Source organism: Falco punctatus, assembly GCF_963210335.1.
Source record: "Falco punctatus genome assembly, chromosome: 19".
In the NCBI taxonomy this organism is placed as follows: Eukaryota; Metazoa; Chordata; class Aves; order Falconiformes; family Falconidae; genus Falco; species Falco punctatus.
Window position 1 is genome coordinate 1605780 of NC_137599.1, and position 25133 is coordinate 1630912.

The 25133-nt window shown below is 58.5% G+C and overlaps 2 protein-coding genes and 1 long non-coding RNA gene across 6 annotated transcripts; 2 read left to right on the forward strand and 1 right to left on the reverse strand.

The window, feature by feature from the left end:
* Positions 1-2218: 2218 nt before the first annotated feature.
* SNX11 (sorting nexin 11) lies at positions 2219-10407 on the reverse strand. Its single transcript, XM_080369530.1, is given in 8 exon segments — positions 2219-3239; positions 3242-3354; positions 4740-4952; positions 5130-5228; positions 5479-5579; positions 5948-6034; positions 6331-6379; positions 10193-10407. Coding segments are annotated over 7 exon segments (660 nt in total). The 5' UTR covers positions 6352-6379; positions 10193-10407; the 3' UTR covers positions 2219-3213.
* LOC308055515 lies at positions 5989-8260 on the forward strand. Of its 3 annotated transcripts, none has more exons than XR_013924544.1 (3): positions 5989-6113; positions 6707-7378; positions 7948-8260. It is a non-coding gene; the product is annotated as an uncharacterized lncRNA (long non-coding RNA). The 3 variants fall into 3 exon arrangements; XR_013924545.1 differs by lacking the exon at positions 7948-8260 and adding an exon at positions 7473-7930; XR_013924546.1 differs by lacking the exon at positions 7948-8260 and having other exon boundaries at positions 6707-7466.
* A 178-nt stretch (positions 10408-10585) lies between the features above and the next one.
* On the forward strand, positions 10586-22998 carry CBX1 (chromobox 1). Of its 2 annotated transcripts, none has more exons than XM_080369531.1 (5): positions 10586-10733; positions 18823-18998; positions 19551-19728; positions 20476-20570; positions 21246-22998. In XM_080369531.1, the coding sequence occupies exons 2-5, from the start codon at positions 18859-18861 to the stop codon at positions 21388-21390; spliced, it is 558 nt and encodes a 185-aa protein (XP_080225657.1). In that variant the 5' UTR covers positions 10586-10733; positions 18823-18858; the 3' UTR covers positions 21391-22998. The 2 variants fall into 2 exon arrangements, with proteins under 2 accessions (XP_080225657.1, XP_080225658.1); XM_080369532.1 differs by having other exon boundaries at positions 10594-10733; positions 18826-18998.
* Positions 22999-25133: the final 2135 nt, after the last annotated feature.

The following is a 25133-nucleotide window of genomic DNA, read 5'->3' on the forward strand; positions in this document are numbered from 1 at the left end:
AGCCCTTGGCCAGGAGCAGCTGGAGCACGTCGGTGCAGAAGCAGGAGCATCGCCAGTGGGGTGAGCCTGGGCACGGGCCGAATGACCGCTCTGAAGCACAGCTGTGCAGATGTTTGGAAGCCAGGTACAACTGGGGGGGACACACCAGAGGTATTGGGGGGGGGGGGGGGGGAGGCTGCAGGGGCCGAACCCTTCCTGGTGCCAGGGTTCCACACGTGGCCTCGCTCGCACCGGCAAAGGCACCTCCCTGCTGGGCTTGTCTTTGTTGTGGAGGATGGGTTTGGGATGCCCAGAGCTCAGCTTGGCAGGGCGCCAGCTCGGCTCAAATCCCTCCGGTGCTGCCGAGCTGCTCTTCCAGCCCTGGATCTCCACAGCATGGGTGACCCTGAGCAGCGGGGAGCTGTGGGGAAACACTCCCTCCACTCTGCCCCTCGGCGTGATGCTCAGCGCTCCCGTCTCCGTTTCCCCGTCGATGAGCATCTTGCAAGGAGCAGTTCCTTTTGGGGGGCAGCTGCAGGGCCAGTATCCATCCCTTCAGCATCATTCCCTTTGGGATCCTGGCATGGAGGAACCAATGCTCTTGCCCAGGATGCTCTGGTGCAAAAAGGACCAGGGCTTGGGCCTGACCGGCTGCGTCTGCCCCAGCCCGGCGTGGAGGAAATGCCCCTTTGCACCCCGCTCCCCATGCTCAGGCATCAGGAGGCCTGATCCTGCCCCAGGTGCACTGACTCACCCAGGAGCCTGGAGCAGAGACCTTCGTGCTCTGCTCGAGGAGGGGCTGGGAGCAGGATGCTCTGACCCAGCGCAGGCTGCTGCAGCCCCAGGTCACAGCAGGACCCCTCGGCACTGTGGGCTGCATTGGGGGGGGGGGCAGCCCCACAGTTTGTTTGCACAGACTTGAGAGACAGCCTCGCTGGGGGTGCGGAGGATGTGCTGTCTGGAGAGCCTGGCCTGCTTCCAAGCAGCGAGGCTGTTTTTCTGGCAGGCGGCAGGGAGGAGGGAGATGTGCCAGGCTGCGAGGGCACGGGGAGGGGGCCAAGCCACCCTCGCCTGCTCGGGGGAGGGGGGGGCGGGTAACCCTGAGCAGCTCTGTGCGCCCACCATGTCCCCGACCCCACGCAGGTGACGGGGTGGCAGCTCCATGCCCAGAGCTGACTCACCGCCTGCCGTAACCCCCCCAAGGCAGCTGCCTGCAGACATCAGGTCAGCGAGGGGCTGAGCCAGCCCCGCGCGTGGCAGAGAGGATGGTGTATGTCCCCGGGGCTATTGCCCCCAGCCCACCAGCCCTGCCTGGTGCCACTCAGGTGGGACCCCCACCCCAGGGCACCGCTGCTCGGCTCCCGGGGGCACGGCTGCTTCCCGCTGCCGCCACGGCCAGGTCTGCCTCTGAGTCACTGTTTTGCCAACAGCTTTGCAAAGCTGATCAACACCACTAAAAATAATTTCTGCCCGGCTCTGACGCACAGCCAGCAGCGGGGCTGCAGCCCTGCGGGGGAAGGATGGGCACTGGGGGGGCCCTTGCTCCAGCAGCCCCATGGGCTGCCCGTTCCAAATCCACCCTCAGAGCGAAGCCCCGGGGCCAGCGGGCTCCCGGGAAGGCGTCAAGCGAAGGGCACAGCAGCGCCAGGCCCAGCTCACGGAGCAAACCGCGCTGGGGACCAGAGGGAGCCAGGGGCAGGATAGGGCCCCAGCCCAGGGAGAGTTCCCTGCGTGAGGCTGCGCACAGGCGAAGGCCACGCGTGGGCGAGGGAGCGGGGCTGTGGGCACAGCTGGCCTCACAGCTGCACCATTTGGAGCCACACACTCATGAATACGCATGAATATGCATGAGGGGGGGCAGCCAATGGCAGCAGCACTCCGGCACGCCAGCAGCTGCCAGCCTTGCAATGAACTTCTCCTGACATTTCAGATGTGCCTCGGCGGGTTTCCACCCTTCCTCCTCCTCCCCAGCACATCCCAGCCCCTGTGGGGGGCCGAGACCCCAGCACATCCCAAACTTCCTGTGGGGCTAAGGTGGGACCCCTCGGCCCTGCCACCACTCTGGGGTGGCCTCAGCAACCTCTCTGCTGCCCAGGGCAGGGTCAGCCCCACGGGTCTCAGCAGCTCCAGCCCCGTGGGGAGGGGGGCGATAGCCCCCTCTTTTCCCCAAAGCCAATCTGCAGTGAGCTGGGCCCGGGCTCCCACCGCCCACGCAGCCAGGACAGGTACTGCCGGCAAGTCTCTTCTACTTCATTTTTATTTCAAGTCACAGCACGTCGGTGCCACCTTCACCAGTGCTGAGGGTGGGAGGAAAAGGTGCAGGAGACCACAGGGAGAGGCACCAAGAGTATCCTGAGCCCAAGCACTGCCGGATGCCGGCTCTGGGGCAGCTACCTGCTCCTTCTTTCCAGCAAACTAGATCCGGGCTGCGAGGCTCCCCGTTCCCTGCTGTGCGTGGCAATCCACGCGTGAGGAAGGAGCATCCCCTCCAGAGGGCTGGGGAGGCAAACTGCTTTATCTCGCTCTCCACCCACGCATTCCCCAGCCCCACGCTCCCACAGGGAAGCTCATCTCTGCTCATCCCAGCTGCGGGCAACCTGCAGGGCGAGCTGCGCCAGGAGGCCGCAGGTGTGGATACAGTATCTGCACCCCACGGTATCTGCACCCCACGTGTGGGCTCCAGCCCCGCACAGCCGAGATCACCCTCCCCAGGAGCTGCCCAGCGCAGCTATTACAGGGGAAACGCAGACTCCCCCCGGCGCCGAGGGGGAACACAGGGGACTAAACTGAAGAGACTCGCTGGGCAGTGGCCAGCCCCTGCTCCCAGCCCATGGCTCCACCGAGGAAAACCTTCCTCCATCGTGCTGCACGTCAGCCAGCACACCCCACGCCAAGAACACGGAGCCTCGCTGGCACTGCCACCTAACTGAGCCCTGCTACCGCTCCAGTCCGAGCGCAAGGGTCATGGGAACAACACACAGAGGTTTCACTAACCACTAGATCTCTCCTCCAAAGAGGAGAGTGATACGAACACACCGCCTGGGACGTCAAGGACGGCCGAGAGTCAGCAGAAAGAGAGCACGTGAGCCCCGGACACCACAGATCCCGGGACAAGGCCATGCTCCCAGGACGCCCCAGTCCTGCCAACCCGGACACGGCTCTGGCTCAGCAGCAGTCCCTCTTCCTGCGAGGGCTGCAGGTCGCAGGGAAGGCAGGCGAGCTCGCTAGAGCCGTTTACTGCATCTCACGCCGTCGCCCAAGGGCTCAGCTGGCTCATCCGGACTGTCCGAGTGGGTGTCATCCATGCCGAAGTCGCTCCAGTACGGGCAGGTCTCTAGGCAGCTCGGACCCTGCGGGCTTCCCAGGCCGGTGCAGCTGGAAAGAGAGAACAGGTCAGGGCTGAGAAGGGACCCGGGGAAGGTGCGGGGCCTGAGGTGCTCGCCTGTCCCCAAGTCAGCTGCTGCCGCCTCGGCACAACCTTCTGCACAGCAGCGGCTGCTGCCGCCCCACAGAGCCCCAGCACAGCCCGCAGCTTCCAGCCAGCTCAGCCGGAGGCAGCCGCTCACCCACGCGCACAAGCTCGGAGCAGCAAAGGGGGGAGACTCCCACCGGCCAGAGGCAGCCAGCGCTGGCAGTCGGGAGGGACCACTGGCCACTACCTACCCATCAGCCTGGGCTGCTGCACTCACTCAGAACCCCCTCCTCAAACCAGAAGGGCTCTATCTAAAACACAGTCTCTCGCTGGGGTCCAGACACCTCTTTCTTCCTGCTATTTGAAAACCAAGATGAAGAAACAGGGGCACTGGGTGGTGCAGGCGGCCAGACGCAGCCTCCTGCTTTAGCAGGTAAATTCCTTCATCTGTGGGGCGAGGGGACACAGAGCAGCTCTGCCAGGCACACCAGGCCACCAGCCAGCACAGCCAGGGACCCCGCGCCTGCCACAGGGCCCTAAGCACACAGAGGTGTCATCTGTGCTTGTTCAGCTTTTGCAGGGAGCTGCAGCAGTGGCAGACTGATGATGCCCTCCTCTCCCACCAGCTCAGCTGCTCCCCCCAGGTGCTGAAAACCCTCAGCTGGCTGCGGGGGGGGGGGCAGCCACCCCACAGGGAGATGCCCGATTAATTCTGCAGCATGCAGCAAGCACTCTGAAGCTCCGATGGGCACGAGGAATTGCAGAGAACCCACTCACGCTGTGAGGGTGAAGGCAAGATAAACAGAGCCTGAGGTTTGAAAGCCTCTAAAGGCTCCTCACTCCCTAGGGATGAAGGGAGGAAAGCAGACGAAGACCTTTGTAAACCTCAGCTTAAGTTCTTCTGAGAGATTCAAGCTCTTTTCTGCTAAGCCTCAGCCAAGACAGGTCACTGCCCTGGAGGGCAGTACAGGGACTGCTGGTGACAGCCCAAGACTGTCCCAGCTTAATCACCGGACTCCCAGGAATCCTCCCACCCATGCGGGGTGCAGGGCTGGGGAACACATGCTCAGCTTCATTCCCTCATGTGACAGCAGCAAGGACAGGACAGGGAAATTCAAAAACATTCCGGGTTCTCTAAAGCCCAGCAGCTCCTATTTCACAGCAGAGGCTGTTCGCTGCTGGTGGAAGTCCCTTGCACAGGCACCAACCATTTCAAATCAGGCTGCAGCCAGACCCGCAGCTGCTGCCAGCACCAGCCCTGCTCCACCGAGCAGCTCCAGGCGCAGCAGGGGAGCCGGGGGTGCCCCCCCAGCAGCACCCTCCTGCTGGTCCTTCCCTGCCGCGTTACCTGCCCCGCAGGTCCCCTCCCGGCAGCAGCGCAGGGCGGCTCTCTTCCTCCTGCACCCAGCCGCAGTTGGACATGGCATAGTGCAGGATGGCTTCTGTCACCGTCTGCGCGCCCTGGCCTTGCACGCACGCCTCGATCTCGGGTACCGAGAGCTGGCTCTGCAGGAAGAGGTGCAGCCGGCTGTCGGAGAGGAGGACCACGTTCTGCACAACCCTGGGCACAGAGAGAGGAGGGTGAGCGAGGCAGGAGCACGGAGCATGCTGGGCCTGCCCCACACCACCACGGTGACCATCAGCAGCTCTACTGCCACCTCACAGCCAGCATCTTCCAAGCAAGACAGGAGCAGCACGTCCTCTCCCTCCCTCCAGCCCTCACAAATGCTCTACTCACTTCTCTAGGAACTGCTGCAGCCCCTGTCTCCGCTTCTCGATGAACTCATCCGTGCTGCCCACGAAGAAGGTGGATTTCCCAGGCAGCTCTGGGACAGGCCTGCAGGCACAGAGCAGAGAGAGTGGTGCTGGGTCAGATCACCCCAGTGCCAGAGCAACGAGACAGAGCAACAGAGGCAGCACGGCAGCAGCAGCCAGGACCCTGCTTTGTGCAGGGCTGGATCCCAGGAGCTCAGGTATCCCGTGTTCAGGTCTGGGGTTTCTGTCCACATCTGTTCTGAGTTCACATGGGTCTCCCAAAGCACCGGGAACACAGGAGGGGGAAAGGAGGCAGAACAAGGCATGCTTACACCAAGCCAGCATTCTTCTGGAGCTGCCGCCTCAGCCACACAAATTCACGGTACCGGCGCCGCACGCATGAGGTCTTGGCAGTAAAGGCCTTGCTGTTGGTCTGAAAAAAAAAAAAAAACCACCACGGAAATAATCCACATAATTGAGGGGCAGCGAGGCAGAGGAGGGCAGGATCTCACCTGCGCAGACCCCTGAGCTCAGTGACTAAGGGATCCCCTCAAAGCACTGGGCTTTAGGGAGCACTGGGGGAGCTGAAAGTGCCTAGAAAACCTAAGCAGGCTCCAGGGGAGAAGCTGGGTCTCAGACCCACAGAGACAGCGCAGGAGGAGGGGTGGGCTGCTGAGGGTTCCCCCTTCGTGGCTTCTTCCATCCCTGCTCAGCACAGCCACACATGGCCCGACAGCTGCTCATGAGCCTCACGTACGGCACGACCGAGCTCTTGCAGCTCAACCCTCAGCTGCAACTCACATGGAGGAAGATTTTATAATCCACATAGGAGTTCCAGGAGCCTTCGTTCTGCACCCGGGGGTCCTGAACGCGCACCGTGGTCAGCTCCTACGGCACAAATGCTGCCTGAGCACGGGGAGGCAGTGCTCACCGCCCCGTGCCAGCACCACCCCCAGGGGGGTCCCAGGTACCCACGACCACCCTGGCTTGCCCGGCCATCCTGCTCCAGAGCAGCACAGACACCTACAGCCTTCCCCCATCCCTGTCACCAGCTGCCCCTCAGCTCTGCCCCACAGACCCAGCCCAGCGTTTAGCACCTCTCACCCCTCAGCCAAGACCACCCGCTCCAGCACTGCCAAACCCCAGCGAGGAACAGACAAAACCCACGTCAGACAGGGTCTTACCTCCTCTCGGTTCTCCAACATCCTAGAGCCAGAGCCCAGCGGGAAACATCTGTACAGATTAAAGAAGGATTTAGTAAGACAAAATCCATACGTGAGGGTCTCCCATGTACTCTACATCCCCCTCAGGCACCTCACACCTCTGTCCCAGCCAGCCAGCATCCTTCCAGCCCCCGCTCAGCTGCCCTCCCTGATCCTCTCCCCTTAGTCACCACAAAATAAAGACACATCCAAATCCAGCAGCCCAAAGGGAGAGAGCGTCCAGCACTGATCTCCCACGTGCTCCGGAGGCAACATGGCCTGCTGGGGTGTGCTGGAGCGTGTGCCGTGACCAGAGCCAGAGCCTGCAGCACCTCTTTCCTCCACGGCTCATCTTCAGGTCTGCCCACCGAGGGGGACTGGGATCCCACAGCCTTTTGGAACAGCACTCAAAAATCCCCAGATCACCAACGAGAGGCGAGCAGGGCTCCCAGCTCAGATGAGCTGTAACCACCCAAGAACGGGATGGGGTAGCGGTCCGCTCCTCCTGAGCTGCCTGCCCTCCTCTCCTACAGCATGTCCCTGCTCCTGGGCCGATAACAGGGTCTCTGGGAGAGCCAGACACAGTGTCAGGAGAGCTTGTCCCCCACTGGAACTCCCGTTAGCCAGGAACAGCCCCCTCATTGCACCAAGACCCCAGGTCCCCAGTTCGCTCCTGCAGAGCCAGGACTGGCAGTGCAGGAGGGAGACAGCGTGGAAGAGCCCAGCCCACTCCCCACAAGGGTAAGTTTGCACTGAAGTGCCAGCGGAGCCGGTTTGGCTGGGGAGGAGAAAACCCTGATTTTCAGAGTTCCCTCCTCGCTGCCTGCCCAAGACAAGCTCAGCTGGGCGGTGTGAGCAGGGGAAGCAGCCAGCCCACACCAGGAGCCCCACTCCCCTCGCCAGAGGAAACCTGCTTCTCTCCTGCTTGGATCAGCCCCCTTCCCCTCCCCAGCAAGCCTCCCGTCAGCACCAGACACAGAGATGCCGTTTCCCTCCTCCTCTTTCACAAGCCACCTGAACGAGCAGCAAAGTCAGTACCAGATTTCCGCAGCTGGCTAGGCATTGCACCCGCTCCCCTTCACACCCCTCCCTAACCACCCCCCAACCCCTTCCCCTTTCCCCAGCGGGAACCGGGGCCCCCACGAGCATTGGTGAAGCCTTTTGGGGAGCCGCAGAGGTGCCTGGTACCCTCTGTGCTGCCCAGCTCTCCCGGCTCAGCTGCGCCGCAAGCTGCTCGCACGCTCCCATCACACCAGCCGCTTCCCCTGCAACATCCCTCCGGCACTCCCAGATCCTGCTGGACCGTGTCAGCTAATTTGCTCCACCATTACGCGATCCTGCAGTAATTCCTGTTCTGCAACACCACCGCGAACACAGTGCCAGGGCTTGGAGGAAGGCGGGGAGGGGAGTGAGATATCCCCCCCACCCCCCCAGTAAATAAATGCGTAGGCCAGCCAGCAAAACCCCTTCAGAGCCAGAGCCCGTCCCACCCCCACCCACCCCCCCAGAATCACTGTGTGCACACAGACCAGGAATACTCATCAGGGGGAGCTGGAAGACCAAGCACATCCCATGCCCTGGTTTTTACCTTCTCTGCAGGATTGTTTGCAAGAGCCCCTGGGATGAACCAGCAGCACAGGACTTTGCCTGTCACGGCCCAGGCTCCCGAGGGACATGGCTGCCTGACCGCAGAGGCGAAGCAGCCCTTCACCTGTTCCCCATTCCTGGAGTCTTGCCTTTTAGGCCACAAGAGCTGCCAAGTGTCAGGCAGCGCTGGAAACCCAGCCCTTATTTATATGCTCAGATGTGAAACAAAGCTCTTCTGAGGACGGAGCTAATTTTAGCTGGGACAAGGGGAGGGGTTAAGCCACACTTTAAAAAAAAAAAATAAAAATCTGGCCCCACCGGTTTGCAGGTACCTTCTGCAAGACTTCAGCCATCCGATTCCACTCAGAGAGCACAGAAAGTGTTAAGAACAGCAGAGAAGAGTTTTGGGATAGACAGCAAGAGACCCAGGCTCACTCCAGGATGTCTCCAAGTAATTGAACTCTCGCTGGAGTTGGGTCAGGCTGCTGCTGTCTCCAATTTGAGCTGTAAGGGGGAGGGCGAGGGGAACCTACCAAAAAAAAAAAACAAAACCCATGTTCCAGCACACATGATTCTTCCACTGGGGAAGGAAGGGAGCCAAGGAGCCAAATGTGACATGAGTCACTTTTCTCAGCACGGTAATGGGGGAAGCTCTGATCCTCCCCCATGCTGGGGGCTCCCAGCTAGAACCAGCTCAACAGCAGAACTTGACCATTATGTTCCCCAGCCTCCCCAGGGGATGCTGCCGCCATCCCATTGCTTTTAGAGCAACTTGCTCTGCATAACAGCCCTGCCTAGATTAAAAATGCAGGAGAGAGAAGAGAGAGACTCAGAAATTGCCTAATGGAACAGCAGAGGCCTGCCAGGAAGAGGATTTTAATTTCCCAGCTACTGAAAGGGTGCTGCAAAGAACAGAGACCCAGGGCAGGGAGATGGCTCTCCAGTCAGCAAGGAGGCGGACCGGCGAGTCCGAGCACTCACATCTTTTTACCTATACTTCCATCCAGGGTTGTACAGAGAAATGCATAATCTCATTTATGCTTTATTTAGAGTTAATTGGTCTTAACTTGATAAATCAACTTAAACCCACTGGAGAAGGCTGCTCTGAGTTAGCTTTAAACAGTTACACCAAATCCTCTTTCAGGGCTTTTGCTTAACGCCTTAGTTTAAGGGGCCCTGGGATACACGGTTTGGGTTTGGTTTAATCTTCCTCCAATTTGCATGTGAGTGTTTCAAGGGCTCACACTTTCCATCTCTTCTAGCCAGGAGGACGCAAGAGGTAGAAGCCACACAGGAACACCCCACATCCACGCTCCTGGAGCCTCACGACCTTCACCCAGCCGGATATCGGGCAATCCAGGCGTTTAACGAGTGCCTGCTCCAGGTGGACCTCTCCCAGCCCAGCACTCACACTACTGACAGAGCAAGCGTTAGTTTTTAATCTCTTACTTTCTATCTTTTACCTTCCTTGCTGATTTGGGCACACCCTCAGCAGCTGTCTCTACCCCTCTGCAACAGCAGGTCCCACACCGAACACGCTTTCCTAACCAGCACATCCCAGCGGCAGTTTAGCCCAGCTCGGGGCTCTCTCCCACAGCTCCAGTCCGTACCCAGCCCCAGGGCGGCCAGGGTTTTGTGTCCCTCAGCGCTGACACAGCCTGACTCCAGGTGACTTCCAGCCACACGAGAGCCCCTGAGTTTCGAGGAAAGCCTCACAGAGATGCTCCACGCCAGGAAAAAAGGGAACAAGTCCCGTTTATTTCTGCTTGTCACCCCTGGACAGAGCTGACTGCAGCCGATACCAGGGAGGATCTGCTGGGGCTGATTTCCCACCCGGGAAGGCGCAGGCCCCCCATGCAGCCAGGCGCCCCGCATTAGGACCCCCTCGGTCCACCGCTGCCCACGGGAGGGGACGTCCCAGGCACCCCAGCGCCACAGCACATCAGCACCAGGGCCGGACCCCCGGCCACACCGACCCCAACCCGCCCCGGCCAGCCCAGCCGCGCCGCTCCGCAGCGTCCAGCACCCCGCTCCCGGCGCTTGGCACCGCTGCCGGGCGGCTGCTTCAGGAAGGAGAGGCCGCAGCAGGGGGCCGGGGCCAGGCCCAGGCCCAGGCCCAGGCCCAGCCCCACCGCCCCACCCAGCCCCAGGCCAAGACCCCCGCCACGGTGGGCTGGCCGCTGCCTGCCGCGGGGCCCAGGGGACCCCACGAAGCGCCGAGCTGACCAGCCTGCCTGCCCCCCCAGGGCCCCCTCACCTCCTCACGCAGGCCGAGGCCCCTTTAAGCAGCGCAGCGGCGCGGCGGCCTTATAGCGAGGGCGGTGCTTCCTCTTCCGGCGCGGTGCCTGCTGGGAGTCGTAGTCCGCCTCAGGCAAAGGGACAGGCCGGGGCCCTCCAGCCACCGGCGGCCGCGCCACGCCGCGGAGCGACGCCCATCAGGGCGGATGTCCTGGGCCTAACCGGGAAGACCCCGCCGAGGCGGGCGGGGAGCTGCCCTGCGGCGGAGCCGGCACGGGGGGGAGGAACTACAACTCCCGGCGTGCCCCGCGGCGGCGCACTACGGCTCCCGGCGTGCCTCGCGGGGGCGCACTACGGCTCCCGGCGTGCCCCGCGGCGGGCGGCGGGCGCAGGTCGCGGCGCAGGCGCGGCGCGGGCGGCGGGTACTGGGGCTGGCCGGGCTCTTTTGTTCGAGGGAGGCGGACGGAGAGCGGCCAGGCCCGCGGCGCCACCCGACCCGCCCCGCCCGCCCGCCCCCGCAGGCCCCTTCCCCTCGGCAACCGTTGGCGGGGCTGTGCAAGGTGAGCGAGGGCCGTGGGCGGGGGCGATGCTGGGAGGGACTGGGCGTTACTGGGGGGGGCCGGGGTGGGGTGGGGTGGGGGGGCGTGCGTGCTGCGGGAGGTGGTGTTCGGGGTGGTGAGATGGCCGTTCGGGGATGGGGGGAGATGCTGGGGGGCATGGGGGGGCGGTTAGTGGAAGGGTATTTGGGGTGCTGGGGAGGGGTAATGAGGAGGGGGTTGGGGGGCTGGGGGGTCAGTGGAAAGGAGGGGTTGGGGCGTTGAGAGAAGCGTTAGTGTGGGGTGGGGGTGCTGGGAGGGCTGTTTTGGGAGAAGGAGGAGGCTGGGGATGCGGGGGGGGTAGTGGAAAGGGAGTGTTTGAGTTTCTGGGGGATTAGTGGAAAGGGGGGGTTTGGGGCACTGGGAGAAGCATTGGGGGGTGGGTTGGGGGGGCTGGGAGAGGGGGATGTGCTGGTAGGGCCGTGCCTCACAGGGGCCGCGGGGGGCGGGGAGCCGGGTGAGGAGGGGCTGGCCGGGGGGCGAAGCTGGGCCTTGGGGCAGGGGATGAGCTGGGGGTGGGGGGAGAGGTGTGGGGGTGCCTTTGGGCAGAGGGGAAAGGTGGGTGTTGGGGGGCTGGGGCATGAGGAGAGAATAAGGGGCTGCTGCAGGGGGCTGGGAGAATGAGGGGGGCTGGCCTGGGGGGTGGAAATGCCCTTTGGGAGCGGAGAGGCTGGAGCAGAGAGGCTGGGGCAGAGCCCCTGCTCTGGGGGGGGAAGGGGCACTCGCATGCGGTGCTTTAAAAAAGCACTGATGAAGCCTCTGGGATGGGGAGAAGGGGAGGGCGATGCTGCCGGGGGGAGGGGGAGATTCGGGGGAAAGAGGGGCTGAGGAAAGGGGGATTCAGGCTCTGGCCACTCTGAGAGCGGGGAGGGGACGAGTGTCAGTTTTTGGCGGGGAGAATGAGCGGGAAGGCGCTCAACAGGCTGCGGGAAGGCAGGGAGCAGGCAGGGAGCAGGGGGAGGAGAGCTGCTGGGGAGCGAGCTGGGGGGGATGTGGGGCCTTGGGGCTGGGGGAGAGCTCTCCTGTGGGGACCTCGGCGTGGGGCTGGCGGGAGGTGCAAAAGGGAGGTTGGGGCTGGTGGGCTGGAAGCAGGAATGCGTTGGGGAAGATGAGGGGGGAGATGCAGCAGGAGCTGGGTTTGGGTCGAGTCCCTGCTCACCCGCAGCGTGGGGTGGGTGTCGGGGCAGCTCCCTGGCAGGACTGGCTTTCTCCAGCCCCTTTGCCGGCGGAGGAGGTTTGAGAGTTGGGGTGAGTCAAGCCACACTGGGAAGGGCAATTAAGGAGCATTTGGGGGAAGAGTAGGAATTCTGGAAAGGGAAGACGATGGAGGCAATATGGGGTTTGTATCTCCGGACAAGGAGGTGGTGAACCTTTGCAGATGCGGGGCTGCCGAGTGGACGGCAGCAAGTGGACGGCAGCGGGGTTTGGCTCGGGGCTGTGCTGTGAAGCTGACTCGCTCCCTTGTGACATGGAGGAGGTGGCAGGGACCAAAAAGTGGCCTGAGTTTGAGTGGGGAGTATCAGGGATGGAGGGCTGAGTGTGAGGATCCCAGGGATGGGGCAGTGCTCTTGGCTTTGGGGTTGATCAGTTTGGAAGCAGCGAGCATTTACGTTGTCCCTACAAAACAGAGATCAAACTATAAAAGGGCTTTCTGGCTGAGTAATTACAGGCTTTATCTGTAAAAGATTTGATTAACTTAAAAAAAATATAAATAAAACTCAGAAATCCCTCGTGCATTTGAGAGAGAAGGTGTTTGCAATGGGCATGTTTGTAGTCAACAGCCCCCGTTGGGTTTGTGACCCAGGCGCGGTTTCCTATCGGTGCTCGTGATCTTAGTAGTGAAAATGATGAGAACAGCTGTAGTTGCTCTATCCCCACTGCTCAGCGCCACTGAAACGCAGAAATAAGCAGGTGAAGGGCCTGTGAGCGCTGGCAGGCAGCTCCTGGGCACGGGGCTGCTGGGGAAGTGCCCCCACGGGTGGTCCCCATGTCCCTAGGGATGAGGGCTGGCAGGGGACGGTGCTGTAGGGGCCTGGGGTTGCGTGTGGAGAGGGAGGTGGTGCAGGGGCACTGGGAAGCTGGGAACCCTGCAGCACCTGGGGCGATGTTTTATCGTCTTTATACAAAAAAGGAGAAGAACAACGTAAATCCCTGCTCTAATGCCATCAGTGTTTTTCTGATCTGGAGGAGTTCAGAAGTTGTGTCTGCTGCCACATAACGAAATTCCTGTCTGCGTGACGGGATTTCTTACCTCAGGTTCTCTTTTTTTTTCCAGCAAGGAGGTAACATTCCTACTGTTGCATGTGTGTGTCTCTTAAATCCAGAGATTCATTCTCTCATGGACTGTGAATTTAACTGGAAATGATGTGGCTGAGCTTGAAGGTTGTGGCTTTTCTTTAGTTTGGTCCCTGCTCACAGGCTTGAGCTTTCACTCAAACTTTCCAGAACTGTTTTCTGCTGTTTTCAGGTTCTGGAGAGTGGAAGACTTAACATGCTTGTTCCCACTTCAAAAGAAAGATGCCTGCTGCCTTTCCCTGGCGCGTGTGGAATAAACTTGGCATGCTCATAAGTCTTTAAAGAGATGAGTGATCCTAGCCAAGTTTGAGAAAGGCAGAAGGAGGAAATGTTTTAAGTTTAAAACTCAATAAAGCTGAGCTGAACTGTTAATCCTTTAAGATGCAGCTGATGGAACTAGTTTGTACTTAAATTAAACCTCTGGGTCTCCACGTTTTTCTTCCTTTTCTTTGTTAAACTTTCTACTGGAAAGATTAGCGCCAGGCATCACGGAAGGGTACGAGGTAGAGCTTCACGATCTTCCAAAGAAAGCGTCCCAGCCAGCGGGGCTGGGTGTTGTTGGTATTTCTCTGGTTTCCCCGCCTGGATGCTGTTCTCCAGGAGATCTCTCGATACCAGCACGTGCTTCGCTCTGATCTGCTGCGACGATGTGCTGCTAGCGCTGGCTCTTGCTCCTCTGCCTGCTCCTCTTGCCCCAGTAACGCAGTCTTTCCTACACACTTTCCTTTCGTGCTGGGCCTCCTCCTTCACAGCCTTTTACCGGAGTTTGAATTCTTTTTCTAGTGGCTTAGGTGTGCCCTGGGTCCTTTCCTCTTAGCTGCAGACCCAAGAAGCTGTTCTGCTCTGTTCTGCTTTCCTCCTCACAAAGGGTTTCAGCTTTGCCTTTAGTGTTGGGTAAGAAGCAGCAAATGAAAATTGAAAGATTGGGCATAGGCCCATCCTGAATTTGTCTTGAAATTGTGTTTTTTGGTATATGCCGACTTTTTTTCATGCATTAAGTACAGAAAATTGAAGCAGAAATTTAGGAAACATGCTTCTGGTTAGACCTCTCTCAGGCAGGAGTCATCTAGCCCTAAATTCGGTAGACATGAGACTGCTCGTGTAAATGTAACAGGAGTTCTGTCCTTCCCAAAATGAAATGGCTTCGTTCTGCACCTCTGCATGTAGGAACTCTGTGTGTGAAATGGGTTTATCTGAAAGCTCTGGAGGCTGCGGGAGCAGAGCGCGGGGTAAGGCTTCCCTGCGCTGCCTTTCCAAACAGAGGGGGATGGTTCAACCTCTCCCCTTTCCTCCAGAGACTAGAAACCAGCCAGTGCTTTGGGTGGCTGTGGTTTGTTTTTAATACCTAAAATTGGAGGGTTTGGATGTCACAGAAGGCTGAAATCTTTGTTGAGCGCTCTGTTGCACAGAGGCATTCCTGACGCGAAGGAAGAGGGTGTGGGGAGCAGTCAGATGTTCCGCAGATAAAGCCACGCACTGACTTTGTACCCCCGGGGGGGCTGGAGTCCCTTTCTCGCACTCGGCTGCGTTTCTGACTGCAGTGCAGCGAGAGGCCTGTGCAGCAGCTTGTCTCTGTGCTGCTGGCTTGAACGCTAGAAACTGTACCGTGCCGAGCAGCAGATGCTGCGAACTACAGCTTGGCCTTACCTGCCCAGAGCACCTTCCCGGCATGCAGGCTCTGGAGGCGAAACCAGCTGTGGTGGGTGCCGAGGGGCCGGCTCCTCAGCAGGCAGCTGGGTGCCAGCCCCACGCCTGCATCTTGCGAACCCACGGAGGCAGAGCAGGTCCGGTCCGTGCCAGGGGGTGACACTGGGACTCTGCAGTGTCAACGCTTCTAGCAGAAAGGGGGAAATATCTGCTGCAAGGAACAAGCCCCGAGTGTCTGGGGACCTTGGAGGGGTCACTGCCTGTCGTACGCTTAAGGTACGGTCACTGCAACCCTTTGCACTGCAGTGGCATAATAAGTGGGCATAATATTTATCCTTCCCTTGGCAAGCTTTTTCTCAAAGTGCTCCTGGCCTTGGATTTGCGTCGTCTTGGCCCAGCGCTTACCACAATAAAGCCATGGATCTGCAGCGTTGCATTGCTCTATTGCCTCTCTCCGTTCCCCTTTCCACACCTGCCCATCCTACACACCACCTCTAGTTCTAGCAACTCCTCTCCGAGCTCATCTTGGCCAGACTTTACCGTTAGACTTCTTGATCCAATTGCCTCCTTAGGAAGCTGCTCAAGCAGCTGCGTGATCCAGCTGAGCATCCTTAGGTGCCTTAAAAATAAGTCCATCTCCAAGCAATAACCACAGTGCTTTTGAGTGAAGTCCTTCTGGCTGCAGCTGAACAGAAATCCCTGCTGAGAGAGGGGAAGCCCGAGATCTTGCCCCTCCAGGCTGTCTCGGGGTTTATTTGCTGGTAGTAGCCAGAGCTGCGACAGCACCTTCTTGGGCATCTCCTCTGCCAGCGCCGGGCTCTGGCCCCCTTCTCCAGCAGCCACATGGTGCCAGAGGAGGAGGATGGAGGGGAGGAAGGAACTGTCTGAAGAATTCCAAGAAACACGATCTCTGGGCTTCCTGCTGCAGCGCTGGCTCCTGCTCGGGGATTAGATGCTGGCGGTGGGTCGGAGGCTTCGCACTGTTGTGTTGCACACCAGCTGAGGTGGTGCCAGGCAGCCTGGCCGCCGCCTCGGGAGCCTGCGGGCGACCAGGAGCCTTGCTGCTTCGGGTTGGCCTCCGTCTGGCAGCTGATTAAAGATGCTGTCAGTGTATTTCAGCCCAGGAGTTCAGGAGGGAAAAGCCTCTCTGATGCATCTTGCGTGGCTCCGTTTTAGTGGGCTGTTTCCAGGTGGTTGGTTCCACCTCCCCATTGAACAGGGCAATGAAACTTTATCCCTGGGGGGGGGGGGCGGGGGGGGCTGGGTGTCCTCTGGCATTGAATAAAGGGCTGACGAGGGAAGCAGTGCCTGTCTGTGGAATATCCCTGCCACCACCCCAGCTGCTGGTCTGTACAGGGCAGGGAACTTCTCACTTCATTTGACGCTTCGAGGGGATTGAGTTTGCACCTTTGGTGGACGCTGAAGCACAGCGCAGCACGTGCGGTAGCAGAACAAGCTCTTCCCCTCTCCCTGCCTGCTCTGCAGCCTCTTCAGGTGCCAACTTCCCTTCTGAGACCACCAGTCAAAAGAAAGATGGAGAGATCTAGTGCTAAACACGAGCAGAAGGAAAGTGCTTGTGATGTGGGGCCCTGGGCCTTCCCAGCTTGCTCCGTGACCACCGAGCACCCCGAGGTGCTGGCAGCCTCTCCGGCCTGGCTCCGAGCAGCCCCAGCTCTGGGTGCCGTGGCAGGGGTGAGGTGTTCGCTGCTCCTTCCACCCTGACATTGCTGGGGGTTGGAGAGGCTGTGGTCCCCTCGCAGCTGGTGCGTGCAGGGCTTGGGGGATAAAGGGAAGATGTTTCTACAGCCCAAGTGTGGCCAGGGGCTGGTCGCGTCACGTTGCCAGAGCCCGGGTGCTGGCAGAGCTTGTACGCCAAGGTCAGGCTGAAAGCAGCAGCGGGGTCCAAAGTATAAACACGTTGGTCCAGCACCTGCCAAGCCGAGACGCGCTGCTTTCTCCCTCTGCGCTCTTCCAAGCTCGTCGGCTGCCCTCGAGTCCTGTCTGAGACAACAGCAGAGGTGGGGTGGTCTGGAGCATGCCAGCTCCCTCCTGTCCTCTGCTGTGGCTCCCGCTGGTCTGAACTGGTGGCCTTTTGAGCTCTGCAGAACCTGGTTTTAAGCCTTCTCCTTTGAAGGCTATGCTTACGGCAGCTGCACAAGGGAGCTCATCCAGCTGTACCCCAAGAACTGAGGCTGTCGCTGAGCTCTTGACATCTCCTTCAGCCGGCGTAAATCAGCAGGATTTTTGGTTTGCCATGTAAACCCGTCCCGATTTGCATGGATTTTTGCCAGCTGAAATTTGTTTTGGAATATTCGTGATAAGCTGAGTGGCAAAATGAAGGTTTCTGAGCAGGTGATGTTTGACCTGCTCACCAATCATTTTGCTTGGCAGAAAATACGTATTTTACTGGAATTTAAAAAAAAAAAAAAAAGGGAAGAAAGTATTTTTTACTGGAATGAAAAAGAAGTCATGTTCCTCAGCTCTGAGGCTGTGACAGCTCCCTGGGCAGCGGTTCAGCAGGGTGGGGTGCTGGGAGGCCGAGGTGCAGAGTTGGTGTCAGGCGGTGTGGGTCCCCCTGCCAGCTTTGCCATGGCGCTCTGTGGCGGCACAGCTGCTTATCGGAGATAACGGATGAGGAGACTCGGAACCTCCTGACCCTTCGGTTGATCTAAATCAGTGCAACTCGTTCGGCATGCTCGGCTGGCTGCACGGACTTCTTCGGAGCAGAGGCTGGCGATGAAGTCAGGGTGCTGGAGGGCTCTGTATTTTTCTTGAACCTGAAGAAAAAACCCTTCCTGCGCCTCCTTCTTGCACAAGCAGATGCTTTGGCTCTTCTGCTCGCGGGGCCGTGTGATGGCTCGGGATCTGGGCTGCGGGGCTGGGACCTGTTGGTGTAACTGGTACCAGCCAAGAAGTGGCTGGAGGGCATTTGGAAGGACAGGGGGCGTTTTTAGCAGAGCCACCTGCCCCACTGCAGAGACGCAGGGCAGGGGCGAGATGGACAACCGTGCCGGCAGCAGCAGGGAGAGGCTGTGACCCAGGATCTGCCCAGCTGCGGTGCTCTTACTGGTCCGAGCTGGGTTTCGGCAGGGAATTGGGGCCTCTCTGTGGTTTTTGGCTCTCTGAGGTGTTTCGTTTCAGCCTGGGGGAAGCGCCCGGCATGTTGGCAGGGCTGCTCCTCCTCTGCAGTCACCTCCATGCGAGTGGAAAACAGAGCTGTGCCGAGGGCCACCCGGTCACGCATTACCTGAGTGCTGTGGCATCTGTGGCAGGTAGCCTTGGGCTGTGCCGGGCCAGAGAGTTCTCCTAGCTCTGCGCTGCTTCCCAGTGAGCACTGGGTATGTGTGTAGGAATTTTTGACTCTTTAAACATCTCTGGAAAATAAGGAGAAAAAAAAGCATCGTCTGGGTTGGTCAGTTAGGTAAATATCCCAGAGTGCACATCCGCGAACCGGCAGAGAAATGAACGTGGGGAGCTTGGTATCAGGGACTGTGACTTGTATTTAACTTGGATTAACTATTTATTAACTTTTAGTTAATATCAACAGTGCGCTGTCTCCCTCACGCTGCTGCACAGCTCTGCGAATGCTTTCTGCAGCTCAGGGCAGGGTTGAACTGAGTTGAAGGGCAGGTGAGCAAGGTGAGGAAAGGGGAGATAACAGGCCGGGGGGGACACATGGGACTCAGCAGAGGAAGGAGAAGGTGTGGAGCCGCTGATGGAGGATGCTGCTTCGCTTCTGGAGGCCAGTGAACAACAGAAGAGCAGCGGGGTCACAACATGACGTGCTGAAAACAGGAACAAAGTATGGGTGGAATCGGGCAGGGTCTTGATGGAATTGGTAAAGGAAGGTGCTGGGGAAACAAAAAGGCCAAAGCTGTGTGTCAAAAAGGCATCGTGTAAATGCAGCAGCTCCTGCTGGAGATTCCTGTTTGTCTTTTCGGCAGGGAAGACCATCCTGGCCCATCTTTTGGTGTTACCTACTTCGTATGCGCCTGTTTTCTCCAAAGCGTCATTCCTGCGCTGCTTTGCCTCTGTATATCCAGCATGTTTGCTTCCTGGCAAAGGCAAACCTGACCTTGACACAAACGTGTGGTTCTCGCTCCTCTTTTAGCAGCGTCGCCCGTAAGCTGAAAAACTGGCCAGCACAATGGGAAAAAAACAGAACAAGAAGAAAGTGGAAGAGGTCTTAGAGGAAGAGGAGGAGGAGTATGTGGTGGAGAAGGTCCTGGATCGGCGAGTGGTAAAGGGCAAAGTGGAATACCTGCTGAAGTGGAAAGGCTTCTCGGAGTAAGTGCCTCCCTCCCTGCCTGCTGCTACAGGGTGGGTGCTGGGCCGCTCCGGCGCGAGCATCTCTTCTTCCTTTGGCTCCCGAAGCCTCCAGGCAGGTGGCTCAGCCTCCCTGCTCCTCTCCTATCTGTAAAACGGAGCCAACAGGCCAAGGGCAGCCATAATGATAAAACCAGCAGTGCTAAATGCCTTGAGCTGTAGTCAGGGTGAGGAGAGCACAGCCTGGGTGAGAAAGTCCCATTTCTGTCTCACGGACAGGCTGTGTAGCGCCCTGGTGGGGCTTCCCTGCCTTAAACCTAGTGGGATCTTTCCCACTAGGCAGCTGGATAAAATGAATTGTGTTTCTCCCTGAGAAAGGAAGTAACTGCCCTGCCCTCTGGCATCCCTGCCCGGATCGGGGCAGGGTCCCGCCTTGTGGGGCAAGGACACCCACATCCAGGCTGCTGCTTCGCTCAGCATCTCCACATGACCTGGTGTCCAGTTCTTTCCTTGGCAGGGAAAGCTGCAGCCAGCTGCCCCGTTGTAAAACTAAGCTGTTGTCTTTGATTGCAGTGAAGATAACACATGGGAGCCAGAGGAGAACCTCGACTGCCCAGACCTCATTGCAGAGTTCCTTCAGTCCCAGAAAACTGCACATGAGAGTGAGAAATCTGAGGGAAGCAAGCGCAAGGCAGAGTCTGACACGGAGGATAAAGGGGAAGAGAGCAAACCAAAGAAGAAGAAGGAGGAGGTGAGGCAGAGTGGGGGTTCTGTGCTCACCTCCTTACCCCTGCGTTGGGCACAGTGTTGAGTAGCTAGAGCAGCTGCGCTGCAAAACCTCAGTCAAACTGTTCTCCTGCACGGAGGGGAAACTATTGAACTTCAACAAGACGCAGCTGCAGTGCTTTTGGAAAGCCGTAGCTTTCGGAAGGAGGCATGAGCTGTTGGCTGAGCTGGGCCTCTGAATCCAGAGCCAGTCCTAGCACTAAACTGAAAGGCCAGTTGTTGAACCAGAAGGGTGCAGAGCCCAAACTTCTCCCGAAGAGCCGCAGAAGGGGTGAAACAGGTGGCAGGAGCTGCCTGTTGCCCCTTGGAGAGGGGAACAGGGTGAAGCAGAGAGCCTCCTGCTCAGGGTGTGCATAGCTGCTGGGGAAAAGGAACAGTAAAAGCCTCTGCAGGCTCTTTTCATCCCCGGAGCTGCTGAATCTTGGCTGGCACAAGAGTTTGACCAGCAGGGCCTTGGAAATCAAATCCTCTGTTTGCAACAGCAGCAGCAGCAGCATGCTGGGCCACGCTGCCCGGGGCCTGGCAGGAGGTCACCTGTGTGGTGGGTTCACACCTGAGTAGTCTTCTCAGTTCCCCGCTGGCCTCAGTTGTTATAGTCTGAGCATCTGGTATGCAGAGCCTTTCTGAACAGCCACCAGCGTGTCCTGGTGACCAGAAACAGCTGTGGCTGTTACCCTGGTGATGCTGCAAGTGGAAACTTGTCTCTTTTCAGTCGGAGAAACCACGAGGCTTTGCCCGAGGATTTGAGCCAGAGCGAATCATTGGTGCCACAGATTCCAGCGGGGAGCTCATGTTCCTGATGAAGTGGTGAGTGTGTCTTTGTGTCTGTCACTTCTTCACTTATTCTGTGCCAGAGAGGGAAGGACCTGCACCTGGGGAGTCCCTGCTACCTGGCATGAAATCTGTGGCGATGGCGCTGCTGCCTGAGGTGACCCTCTGCGCTGAGGCTAACGTGGATGTGAAACGAGCAGGTAGGGCCCTCGGGATTGTGTGGCTCTTAAGATGTCCCCCCACAGCAGGCGCGAGCTTGGGGAGAGAGAGGGGCACGGTGTCATGGCACGGGCTGCAGTTCTGGAAGGCTGTGCCCAGAGGAGAGCCGTGATGATGACCGCGTCCCCGTCGGCTGTAGTGACACAGGGCTTGTCGCTGGCACAGGTGGGAGCCAAACCAGGCAGGCGCAGGTGTGGGAGCCACTTGCTTTTGCACCGTCTCAGAAGTGCGGAGTGGCTGGGGACAGGGCCGCAGCTGTGGTTCGGCTTCTCTCCCCGTCCCCGACAACACAGAGCTGAACTCACGCCCGAACCCTTCCCGAGCTCCCGTGCTGCTTCTCCCTGCTCCAGAGCCACTCGGGAAGGGGTCGCTTGGATCCCCCGAGCGCCTCAGGGACTCCGTTGACCTGCCACCTTGTTTTTTTCTCCGGTCTCCGCTTCTTCTGCCTCCCCTCCGCAGCACCCTAACTTGCACCTCTGCTCTGGCCTCTAGGAAGAACTCTGACGAGGCCGACCTGGTCCCCGCCAAGGAAGCCAACATCAAGTGCCCGCAGGTGGTCATCTCGTTCTATGAGGAGAGGTTGACATGGCATTCCTACCCCTCAGAGGACGATGACAAGAAAGAGGACAAGAACTAACCCCTGGCACCCGCTCGGGCCAGCCTTTGTATAAAGATCTGAACTGTGGGTTTGAGCAAGAGGGAGAGAACGCAGCTCTGCTCGGTTGGGAGCGTAGAGATGGCTGGAGAAGATGCCCTTTGAAGAGACCAGTATGGTTTCTGTGCCCTGCAGCTGCTCAACTGCTTTATGCAGCTTCATGCTGTGTACAGATTCAAACCAGCCCGGCTCAGTTTGGGGAGGGGGTGGGGGGGGGGGGTGGAGGGAAGGGCAGGGAGATACCGGCGAGGGGTGGGAGGAGGGAATGGGGATATTTGTTTCAAGGCTGTCGATTTTGCAGCTTGTGGGAGAGGAAGCAAAGCCCCTTCCATGAAGGACTATCACTGGTGATGGGTGGGCTGGGGAAAGGGAGTGCAGATGGATACTGCTTATTCTTCAAAGACCATCTCAGCAACCCACAGCCTTCTTCCCAATAGTGTTAACTCTGCATTTTTATGGCGTAGCATGTGTGTAGGTTTTTTGTTGTTGTTTTTTTGTTGGGTTTTTTTTTTTTTCTTTTTCTTTTGCTATTTACTGGTGTATTGGTTTGGGGATCTGGGGGGAGGGATGTGGGGAAATTGGTCTCTTGTTTAATTGGGGAGGGAGGGAGATGAGGTCTGGTGACAATGTTCCAGATCATTTCCAGATCTTTTTTAGAACCTGAATTCAGAAAAGGGAAAAAAAAGTTTTAAAAAAAAAAAAAAAAAAAAAAAAAATAAGAAGAAGAAGAAAAAAAAAAAAAAAAGGCGGGTGGGGAAAGAGCCCAGTATTGATGACAGAACTAGGGAGACAGGGACACTGACATGAGACTGAAACTGTGAATGTCCAAATCTCTGGAGCCAAGATCCTCAAAACCCTGCGAGCAGTTTTTACCGGGCGGGGGGGAGGGGGGGGGGGGGGGGGCAAGGGGGGGTGAGGGGAGACTTGTGAAAATGCAAACTTGTGATTCGTATTGTCCTGAAGCAGAACTGCCAGTTACTGACACATGCATTGTATGTGGGAGGGTGGGGTGTGGGGCGGGCATGGATTTTAACCCTTTAAAAGCCTTTCTACCCTTCTTTCCGTTACAAGGTGCTATTTCTCAAAATTGGGGGCAGGGGGGGAGAGAGACTTCTGACTACTCGTTCCTTTTCTCACCTTAATTTGACTGTCCAGCCAGCGGCATTGGGAACCCTTTAGTTGTGGGAGGGGGAGGAAATCAACAGCAGCACAAGAAAACATAAAATCAATTCCAGATTCTCCCATAACAAGTGATTATTTGTAGGAGCCCAGACGTTGGTGCTGGAGCCGGATGTGTCACCCTGAATCTTCTGAGGTTTTGGTTGTTTGGTGGTTGTTGTTTTTTTAATCAGATTTATTACAAATACTGAACTATTTAATGTCTGGAGTCATGAGCCCCACCAGACTCCTGGCACCTCCTTGTAGGGTGGTATGTATCTAGACTTGCATTGTACAAACCTTTTTTTAAAAGCATGTGTTTAGGTTTCTGTGAAAACGTTGTTTAAATGTAAAGTACGTGTTTGGATTTTAACTTCATACCAAGCTCTGTCAGTTTTTTGTCTCAATAAAATTTTAGATTTATAATCCTGATTTTTTTCTTCTCTACCTTGCTCCTTCCTCCAGCTCTTTGTGCATGGGATGAGTGACGAGGTGTAGAGCAGGTCCCGGAGGGAAGTTAGCCTGCGCTCGCGGCCCTCTCTGAGCACGGGTAGCTCTGGTGCAGCCCAGGTTGGCCGGTGGCTCCGCTCTGGGTGTCGACAGCGGCAGGAGCTTTGGAGCAGCTGACGGCAGGTTCTGATTTATGTTGGCTTCCATCTGGAGAAGAGAAGTGTCATAGAGGTTAGTGTCTAGAGGCCTGAGTTGAGTCTCGCCCGTGGAGACAAGAGGACTAGCTGTGATTTGGGACCTCGTTGGGTGTAGCAAGATGCTGCTTGAGCCGGGAGCGTGCGCTGCATGTGTTCCCAGCCAGGACCGAGCACCAGCGGTGGGGTAAGTGACCTTTACTTCAATTCTCACCTGAATGTCGAGCAGACTTTTTCACTTTGTGGTGGTGGATGGGTTTCTAGAGCTCCAGCAATGGTTCTGCCGAGGATGGAGATGGCCTCCCGTTATTCTTAGTATGGGCTTGCTGAAGGCCGTAAGCTCCTGTGCATGGACAAGAGTAGACTCGTCCTCTGCTCAGCCCTGCTGACGCTCCACGCAGTGGTACAGGCAGCACAGTGGGCTGAAGCGTTCCTGGGAGGAGGCTTGTGGTTCCAGGCTCTGGTTTCTGGTGTTGGGAGGGTGCAGGATGGAGCAGGGAGAGGCAGGGAGGATCTGGGTGGTGCTCGGGGAGGATCTGGGTGGTGCTCGGGGCTGAGCAGGGGCTCCACCAGCCCCTCACTGGCGCTCAGAGCTGAAGAACTGTGCAGCCGGTTGAAATGCAGGTTATTCACAACAGCCCAGCCTGTACCCGGCGGGCCGGGGAAATGTCTGCCCTGCCCCAGCAGCCAGCAGAAGCAGCAATTAAACCTTTATTAATCACTAGAGATGGAAGGGGTAACGTCCACTTAATTGAACGTAAGAAGGCTGCGGGTCCCTGGGGAGGCTCTGGGGCGATCGATCGCAGCAGGGAGCTGGAAGATGCACGTTGCTGCATCCCGGGGGTGGGACTGTGGCTGCGCCAGGTCCATGGGGCTCCTGGCTGAGCTGCAGGCAGGCACCAGCCTCCGGCTGCGACACTGTGTCACAGGATGCGTCCCCTGGAGAAACTGAGGCACAGGGAAATAGTCTCACAACCCTCATGATGCGCTCGGAGGTCTGTGGGCGACGGTGTGGGGGGCTTCCCTGGGTTGAGTGCTCCAGGCTGGACCTGGACCGCTGGAAGCGGGGCAGGGAAGGGCAGAGGCAGCTCCTCTGTCCCCCCAGAAACCAGGGACCGTCCCAGGCAGGGAGCACAGCGGCGGGAGGCTGCGCTGAGGGCTCGGGCGGCAGCTGGACACCGGCTGGAATTGCCGCTGAGCCCTGGCTCCGGCCGAGATCAGAGGCGCGAGGCCTCGCTGGTGGCCGAGTGCTTCCTGCCTCGGAAAATGAAAGGGCTGCACTTCACCTGATGATGGGCTGGCAGGCAGCCTGCGCCTCTGACAGCACGGCGTGACATGCCAGTGACAGCAGCGGAGGCGAGGAGCTCCCATCCCGCCTGCCCCCCTCAGCTGCTGCCTGGCCCGCCGGGGCTGTGACCGGCACGGACCGGGGCTGGGGGCTGGGGGCTGGGGGCTGCGCTTTGCTCACCTGGAGCCTCCCGGCAGAGATGGGGCTTCGCTGGTGGGTTTGTGCACGAGCAAGGACACGGATGAGCGTAGGAGCGGAGACACGGAGTAAAAGGTCCCGTTCTGCGGCGCTGGGGAAGCAGCAAAGGGAAACTGGAGCCCGAGCGGAGCGGTGTGTCCTCCCGTCCCATGGCTGCGCGCTCCGCATCCCGCTTCCCTTCTCCAGTCAGGGAGGGGGCAGTGACCCCAGCGGGGGGGCTCTAACCTTCCCCCGGCATCGCCGGGACAGGGGAAATCCTTGCGGTGCTTTTTGCAAGCCAGCATTCGATTCTAAAACAGCCCCCGAAGGAATATCTGAAATAAATACCCCGGAGCCCAGGAAGAGCGAGGGAAGCACCTCAGCGTGTGTATTTTAATGCTTCGCGTTCCCCTTGGCTGAGCTGTTGCCATGCGTGGAGCTGGCCTGGGCTCAGCTCC

Bases quoted from the DNA above. Each gene is read 5' to 3' on its own strand.
- CBX1 (XM_080369531.1), top strand. From the start codon at position 18,859: ATGGGAAAAAAACAGAACAAGAAGAAAGTGGAAGAGGTCTTAGAGGAA. The intron at 18,999-19,550 runs GTAAGTGCCTCC...CTTTGATTGCAG, and splicing joins AAGTGGAAAGGCTTCTCGGA to TGAAGATAACACATGGGAGC. The intron at 19,729-20,475 runs GTGAGGCAGAGT...GTCTCTTTTCAG, and splicing joins CAAAGAAGAAGAAGGAGGAG to TCGGAGAAACCACGAGGCTT.